Below are 9,376 nucleotides of genomic sequence, written 5' to 3'. Positions count from 1 at the left end.
TATGGATTAATATTTTGGGGGAACTCTTCACATAGTATAATAATTTTTAAAATACAAAAGAATATAATTAGAATCATTACAGGATGTAGAAGTAGAGATTCATGTAGAGAATTATTTAAGAAATTAAAAATTCTACCTCTTCAATCGCAATACATATTATCGCTTCTCTTATTTGTTGTTTACAACAAAGATAAATTCAAATTAAATTCTGATGTCTATAACATGAATACTAGACAAAAATATAACTTCCACCTACCCTCATCAACTTTATCAGTATATCAAAAAGGAATCTACTTTACTGGCATAAAAGTGTTCAACAATCTGCCACAAAGTATTAAAAACTTGGGCAATGATACTAAAAAGTTTTAAATCAGAGTTAAAGAATTATCTACATGCTCATTCCTTCTACTCTTTAGATGAATACTTCAATGTAAATAGAGAATGATGTAAAATTAAGTTATATTAATTTTTTAGCTAAAATTGTCTGTACTTATGTATGTAACCTTTTGACTTGTTCTGTATCCAAAGGTACTAACCTACTTAGGATTTATAGAATGTAAATAAATTCAATTCAACTCAATTCAATGTATTTACATTCTGCATTATTTAATAATATTTTGATCTGGTGTACTGGCATAATTATGTCCCATCATAAAACACGAACTGGAACAAATGCATCCCACCACAATTTAATTGTCTCCTACAATAAACAGTTACAGTAAAGAAAAAGGAGCTTTTAGGGAAGGAGTGTAAAAATACCACTGAGGGTGTTTGAGAACAGAGTACTAAGGATCACTATTTGGACCATAAAGAGGGAGGCAAGTGGCATGAGGTTGGAAAAAACTGCACAATGAGGGGGTTCATAACTTGTAATTTGACAAAATATTATTAGGTTGACAGAGTCAAAAATGATTGTGTGGCTGGAACATGTAATGTGGATGGAATAGGAGAGAATATATATAAAGTTTTAGCAGGAAATCCTAAAGGAAAGAGATCAGTTGGAAGACCTAGGTGCAGATCAGACAATAATATTCAAATGAATCTTAAAGAGACAGGTTGGAAGGACGTGGACTTGATTTATATCGCTCAGGATAGAGACTAGTAATGGGGCTCTTGTTGACACAGTATTTTGGCTTCCACAGTAAACCAGCTGGACAACAAACAGATTCTCGAGGACTTTGTTCCATGGTGTTAGTTAGTTAGTTAGTTAGTTAATATATAAAAACTAGAAGGGAAGAGACACATGAAGAGTACTAACTTCTTGGATATAACTCCATGTAGTCTGTTGAAAGTCAATCAATGTTTCAGAGGAACATATCACCTCTGTCTTCAGCCAACCCTGAAAATGGAGGCGATAAGTTCCTCTGAAACGTCGGTCGGTTTTCAACGAACTACACGGCGTTATGTCCCAGAAGTTAGTACTCTTAATAACTACCGTTGTGAGTACCTCAAATCCAGAAAATAAAAAGTTCTGTTTGGGGAGAAATCTAATAAATTTAACAAATCCAAAAAATGTAAAAGGTAAAAGGTAAAGTTGTCCCAGTAATAGGCCAAGGAGGCCCATAATGTAGTGAGACATCAAGACTTCCACATATTCTAAACAATCGGCTCACAGATGGCAGTGAGGTTGTCAATCTTACACACTGGCCACCCTGTACCCCTAGGCAGATTCCTGATTTCTGTTAGAGACTGAGTCGAACCCAGGGCCATAGTGCAGCTGGAAGGATTAGGTAAATTGAAAAATCCAATACCCCTCATTGGGGATCGAACCCGTAACCTTCCACCTTGTAGCATAGTGCCTCAACCAACTACACTACTATGTGCCCCTCCAAAAAGTGTACATAAACGAAATTACATTTTCAGAACTTTTGAGTAATCAGCTGAACACATAAAATAACTTATTAATCACATTACCTTACTACTGAATTGTATTTTATACCAATCCCCATTTCTGTGAGGCAGTGCAGACAGTTTTCACATGGATCTCCTGCTCCAACAGGGAAAAACACCTACAAATCATGCATACTAATCATTACGTGTTTCAATTTGTTACTATACGTAGTATCAGAGTTACATATTGTAAAAGATACACATTTCATGCTTAACAAATAAAAAGGGAACAAGTTTTTAATGTCTAAAATCTTTTGCTCAGGCTGAAAATTCAAGTCCCCTATTTATTTATTTATATATTTAGATAAGGCCTTTGTGAGGAAATCCTCTCTTGTTTAATTTGAAATTTTCAAAGTCATCAGTATGAAAGGTATGATCTTCTGGGTTGTAACAGCATGTAGTTTGGCAGAAGTCCACAAATGTTTTGCATGGATTTATCACATCTATCTTCAGGATACAAGAGTAAGACACACAAGAAATCAGCAACAAGGAAGCAGATTAGTGGATCTCTACTGAAGTATATGGTATTTGAACCCAGATTATGACTCATTAAATTCTGTATTATATGAATAAGTCTGAAATTATAATTAACTTAAAAACGGATTATTTCTCTACTATGTTAACACCATGCACGTAGTTCTAAAAATAAAAGTACCTGGGTTATCCAGCATGTAGCTGCATGTTGAAAAAAATAACTTAAAATCATGATATGAATCAGTCCTGTTAAAGCAAGTGTCACATAACTTCGAACAAGGCCAAGAGTAACCTTGGTACCAACTGGCCGCCTGTCATTTCTCACACCCTCGAACCCACCCCCTTGTCTGAAAATTTTCTTCTGCGCATTTAAGGTTACTCTTTGCCTTGTTCAAAGTTACGTGACACTTGCTATACCTATGATAACTTTATACTTCCAAAGATGGAATTGAACGATGAACAGCTTGTGAAACACACATACATAAAGTGGCCGATGCCTCCATGTCACAGCTCAGAAATTAACTAAACTGTAAGGACTACATATTTTACATCAGTGTCTTAGAAGTTACAGATGTCCTCATGCTCAAGAAAGCACCAGAGCGCCACCCTGACTCAGCTATAATTCTGACTTTCCTCTCACTACTAACTTTTAAAATATTCAGCCTGTTCTCTCTCAGAATATGTACATATCACCTCAGGACCAACTTCAGAGAGTTATAGAATTTAAAAGGCTTCCAGTAAATCATGAATGAAAAAAAGAATTTCCTTCTTCCTTCTTGAAAGCTAGATAATTATTTAACTAATGAAGGGGTACTCTGACAATGAATCCTGTTCTGAGTCAGTCAAATTCATTAATTTTCTTACAGGATATTAAAAAATGTGTTAATAAAGTAATTACAGGGTCTTCACATCTTCACAAGCTATATAGAAATGTATGATGATACTAACTAGAGAGGTTTATTTTATTTAACTGGCCACGACAGACCACATTACAATGGATATCAAAGCCTATCCTTATCATCATCATCAGTGGGCAATATCTGAGGGAGTATAATCACCTCATATTTTCAAAAGCTGTTCAAATATATGTTATAACAACGTGACTCAACACTATTTTGTATATATGCCTGAATTCTTATACCCATCCAGGCCCCCACGTGGTAAAGTTTCACAATCAGAAAACAATAATGAAGTGAGACTTAATTTGTATCAGATAAAACCAGATCTGAGATCTGGGAACATTCACTTAGCAACAGAATTAAACACATTATCTGAAACAACGTTACTAGAATTTTTGCATAGTTTCATTATGTAAGCCAATTACAATTACTTATGGACCTTCTAAATTTCAAATGTTAATGGAGTAGTTATTTGACAGCAGAACTTAATCTGTGCCAGATCAAACCAGATCTAAGATCCAGGACGATTCACTCAACATTCAACTCTCAGATTATCTCAAAGAGAACTTATTTATAACATAGCCTAAATTTGTTACAGAAAAAACTCGGTGTTTAAGTCTCAAGTGACATCATTATGGTGTCACAACAGGCTACCACTCGACCCTACCGAGAGTCAAATAAATCTAGCCCATATCTTTCTATTCTATTACTTTAAGATCCATTATAATTATACTTAAAAATATAAGTTATATAGTATCCAGAAACTAATGTCCAATCCCTTATGAACAGAACTGATTATGTTAACTTTATATTCTACAATGATGAGGAATAATTTCAAATTAATAATTTTTACTTTTGTTTTGCTTTATTTCTAGTAAGCTCACCTGATAATAATAGCCATTTTTATCATTGCACCAAACGATATGTTCAACTTCCAACTTCTTTAGCAGTTCTTCTAATATCTGAAACATAAATTGCAGAATTGTAACGCAAATTATGATTTAAGCTCTCAATTTCAGTGTAATGTAAATGACTACAAATTCCTAACAGCAGGGCAGGTTCAAGCCTGAATAAAACCTCACATAATGAGAAAGTTAAAAGTAAAGCAGCTGTCATTAATTAAATGGTTCTTTATGGTAAAAGGTAAAGCTAAAAGATAAAGTATGCCATGTGCTTAATTAATTAATTACTTTCATTCTTGAACATTAGTGATATCAGAAATATATGGATGTGAGCGGTCAGGTTCACAGACCAATCACCTCCAGGGAAAAAGCCCGTTACCCATTGTATAGGAGGCTGGGTGGGCCCCAGAGCCAGTCTGGATGCTTTAGAGAAGAATAAAGTCCCTGCCCCTGTCAGAAATTGAACCCAAGCTGTCCATCCCACAGCATGTTATTATGCTGACTGAGCTATTGTTATGGTTGTTGGTTTTAAAGTTGACACAAATATTGTTTCACTGATTTAAAAGACAGAACCAAAATTTGAAAAGACGCTTTGTGTGGCTCTACTCTATGCTGTGACCTCAGAGAGTTTTTCAGCCATTATGTAACTAAAATATTTCACCTGAAATCAATCTATAAACATTAACAAAATCCAGTTGCTAATTTCAGAGAAAATAAAAACTGTCTCAATTACAAGGATTCGTCAGTTAATGCTGTTCAGGGAAATAATCGCTGTTTATTTTGAGAATCATATAAAACATGTAAATACCGTAAATATAGTGCAGGTAAAATGCAGTGTTCATTAACGTTAATGCTGGTGATGCAGATAGTAACAACCACGTTTTAATAGTCAATCCCATTCAACATTTACTGTGATAATTGGTAGTTCTTTTCTCCATACACATTTATCTACTCAGATTTTCATTCTGTATGCATATAGGGTGTCTGTAATACATATTAAGTTAATCCATAAACTGAGAAGTTCACTCATCTCTAAATGAGCTATCTTTAATGAAAGTAGTAAGATGGGACCGAATTCTGTTCCTGTACTACAGTCCAGAGTACACTAATTACTTTGTTTTGCTCATCTTTCCTGTGTGTTTCATCATGACACAAGCAATACATCATATCCTCCTAAAAAAGAAGAAAAACCATCAAGAAATGAAACGATGCATTTATTCCTGGTTGTTAACACTTATAATCTAATTATCCTTCTGACGGCAGAGATGTTGAAAATTCAGTTAATATGTGTGTGTGAAAGAACCCACAGAACCAGTCAGCGTACGAATCACATTGCAGTGTTCTACAGATGCATCAGTTAGAAATCTTATTCTTCAATAATAAGAACTTGACCATAATTTCTATTTGAAGCTTGATTAAAGTAGTCCTTCTATCTTTACCTTTGACAACTTACTTAACAAATTAAAAATACAGTATAATCCCACTTTTGCATGCAAAGATTATCTTACTTATGACTTATCTATATACCTTTCCTGGAACATCTGCAATCCTGCAGAACATCATAAGTTCATTCAATCAGTCCATCTGCCTGAGCACAATAAATATTTCATGAAGCTGTGCATACATTTTCATAAAATTTCATTTTGGAGAATTTTATGAAAAACTGTTGGATCACTTCAATATTCATTTGGATAGAGCAATTTTAATTGACGTTTTATATGAAGACCTACACATTTCAGTGTATATCAAGTTGTAACTTGCTAAAATATTTATTATGGAAATCGAAATTATTTCAAATACATTTTTTGGGGAAAAATGAATTATAAATTTTGTGTTCGGTAAACATTCTCTGCAAGTCCTACAGTTTTTTAGATAACTGAACAGATTTGACACTGTGCATGAATTTTCAAAATATCTATATTCAACAATGGTTGTCAGCACAGAGTCAGTATGACAATGATTAAGCCACTATGCAAGATTTGAAATTTTCATGAGGGTGACTATGAAGAATGCCGTCTTCTGGGATGTGGCGCTTTGTAGAGCTTGTGTGAACTGACGTTTCGGAGGAACGTAGAAAAATCTGCGCATGAGGAATCAGCATGAGCAAGCAGCTGCAGCATCACATCCCAGAAGATGACGTTCTTCATTAATCCACTGTGTTTACAAATTTTGGAACATGAGCCTTCTTCATTTAATATTTATGTTATTTATTCATAGTTTATTTAACAATGCTATGAGTGGCTCAGACCATACAACATCAGATCATACAATGATTAATGAATAATGATTTCAAAAGGATGGGGAAGGGAGCGATTGTAGCCTAATTTGAGGTACTCTCCTATCTGAATGAAAGAACTGTGGAAAATCACGAAAAATTAAAGTTGGGATATCCGGTCTCCCGGCCTGGATTGATCTGTCCAGATATGAAGCATTAATGTTACCAGTTCAACCATAATGTTCTACATTATTCAGCACTGAAATAGGTTTTCAGATACAGCATGAGCAACCAGTACATCAACAGGCTGTGGGATGGATGGCTGTGGTTCAATTCCCAGCAGAAGCATGAAACTTCTTCTTTACTCCATAGTGTCCAGACTGACTCTGGGGCCCACAAAGCCTCCTATCCAATGGGTACTGGGGCTCCTTCCCCAACAATATAACAGCTGGGGGATGAAACTGACCGCTCACCTCCATCAAAATGGTGCATCTCCAACTCCACTTCCCCACACATCTTCATGGCATGGTGATTGATTAATAAAACACAGGGACAACTTCACCTTTTACCTTTTCTTTTACATGATATGATTACACCATGTGATGAATAACGAGGTTCTTACCCTCTCCATCGGCACTATTTCATTGCTAAAATTCATAGCATTCTTAGCCATTTTGCTATCCTCGTGTATCCGTGCTGTTGCACTCATGTGCTTCTCACTGTTTGAATGTTCTTTGGAGTGAAATAACGGTCTAAATTTCCCGAACCCATGTCTTACAAATCCCTCCTTCGAGTCAGGAGGATCCAGTTTTATGAGATTCTCCCCTGTAAATAGAATATAAGAATCAAAATAGGGGAGGAAAGCAAAAAAATTGCTGTATTAACTTTGCACATACCTTCTCACATATGCAATTCGGCTGACAGAAGATATACTGTTATTTACCTGAAGACGCCACCTATTTACTTTTATTTAAGGACATGATCTCCAAAAATTTACTGAAATTTAAATTAAATCATTAGTCACATTTACTGGGTTTTTGACACAGGATCTGTTCCCATCCTCTAGTGAGGTGGGGGGGGAAGACACCTTTCTAAGTGACCCGAGTGAGTAGGTGTCTTATCCTCCCTCACCTGAAGACAGAAACAGATACAGTTTCCAAAACGTTGTGTTTGCTAGACTCTAGAATACCAGACATTGGAAAAAGTCCAAAAACCAAGTAATTCTGAATGTTCTACACCATCATCAAAATCCTTTAAAATCTAAAAATATTTAGTGTCATTTTAAGAAAATTGACAATTCTGTATTCGGAGGTTCTTATGAAGGTCAGCAATTTTTGAAGCCAGAATGTTCACATTCACTAGGCAATGTCCTAAGATAGATAAACTCTTAAATACCAACTATAAATAAAACAGTAAAGCTATTCAGGCACTAGCAATGGGCACATACATACAGTCAGGCACAGTCAGGCAGAGAGACAAACATTCCAAAAACAACATTTTAAAATTCAGGGAGGGGCTGAAAATGTGTAAATCCAGCCAAATTCTGAGAACGAATTTTGATGTGCACAATACTTCCTCATGTTCACTGTATAATATGAGAAAGTTAAAAAGGGCTCGTCTCTTATGCAAAGAGAAATAAAAATCTTATAGGCATTCTGCACATATTTGCCTTATCTTTCAACTCTCGAATCCTTTTGAAAATTTTTGATAATACTCTTTATGTAGTCTTTATGTAAAGTGCATATAACTAAAGCATGATGGTAGGTCACATCTGTTTGTCTACATTTTTCATATAATCATACTAAACAGATTTTGAGAAAGTAGGTACCATATCTAAAAGAAAAGTTGTCACATGGATTAAATTTTGGAATCTGACACTGTAGAGTATGGTAGAAATTTATCAATATTTCAATGCAATGCATCCATCTCTGGGGTTGAAGAGTGACTGAAACATACAGGAGAGCAGCAAACAACAAATTTTCTAACAATCAAGTTCCTTCCGTCAAATGTGACACTTTTTTAAGTTTTCCACCTCGTCAGCACCTGCCTTACATGTTTCGGCTCACCACGGAGCCATCATCAGAGGCATTTATAGTAGAAAAAGAAATCACCAACACACAAAACTTCACTTTGTCCAAGATAGCCACGTTCCAGTTAATTAAAATAATTACAAATAGTTAAAATTACCCAGAATGTCGGTTCACTAAAAGTTTTTCACACACCACAGTAGCTTCCTTATTTGATTCGTCGTTAATTCTGTAAAATTATGTTTCGTTATTAGAAGTAAGAATTCTTAAAATCCCTAGAATTCTTTCCCGCTTGGCCCAATCTTTTTGCTTCGGGATGTTGTTGACGTGTGTTGTCTGTCGGTAGTTGATGTTGCTTGTCTGTGTGTTGTGACGAGGTGGAAAACTTAAAAAAGTGTCACATTTGACGGAAGGAACTTGATTGTTAATTGGTTAGTGTGACGGACCAGAATGAAAGACCTTTAACAAATTTTTTGCTCCCTTACTTCCTCATTCAGCTTAGTCTTGTAATTTCCAAATTCAGGTACTGAGTTATAATGTAAGAGTTCTGAGTACAGAAAGTACAAGCCCAGAAATTATCAACAGTATAAAGATATTATATGAATTGGATCTTCTTTCTCACAACACATCAGGCACTTTCCCTTTTGGTTTTACTTTCTTAAATTCTTTATTTCCATATACAAAAATGAAAACAAACATAACTTTCCCTTAAATTTTGGGTACATATAGTAATATATAATTCCTATCCAAAATCACGTGTCATTTATGTACAAATGTACAAACACTTACAAGGATCAAATGAAAATTCTTTGTAAAATATTACACAATTATTTTACCTGAAGGACCTTTCTGTAAACCATGGCTAGGGAACATGTCAGTAGAGGGGACGACGACTGGAGATGTCCCATATATGAGAGATTTCTCATATTCCGCTGTGGGAACGCACACGACAAAGAGTACACCTGGCAT

At 35.2% G+C, this 9,376-nt stretch overlaps 1 protein-coding gene across 1 annotated transcript in view; it reads right to left on the bottom strand.

The window, feature by feature from the left end:
- Positions 1–9,376, bottom strand: part of LOC111872400 — a 26,862-nt gene extending 17,486 nt beyond the window's left edge. The window contains exons 1-4 of the mRNA XM_023866252.2: positions 9,244–9,376; positions 7,003–7,205; positions 4,148–4,225; positions 1,915–2,009 (exon numbers count right to left, since the gene is read on the bottom strand). Of these exons, the coding sequence (XP_023722020.1) occupies positions 1,915–2,009; positions 4,148–4,225; positions 7,003–7,205; positions 9,244–9,376 (509 nt within the window). The remainder of the gene's footprint in view (positions 1–1,914; positions 2,010–4,147; positions 4,226–7,002; positions 7,206–9,243) is intronic.

This window comes from Cryptotermes secundus, unplaced genomic scaffold (assembly GCF_002891405.2).
Source record: "Cryptotermes secundus unplaced genomic scaffold, Csec_1.0 scaffold247, whole genome shotgun sequence".
Taxonomy (NCBI): Eukaryota; Metazoa; Arthropoda; class Insecta; order Blattodea; family Kalotermitidae; genus Cryptotermes; species Cryptotermes secundus.
This window is presented reverse-complemented; position numbering and strand designations above follow the sequence as displayed.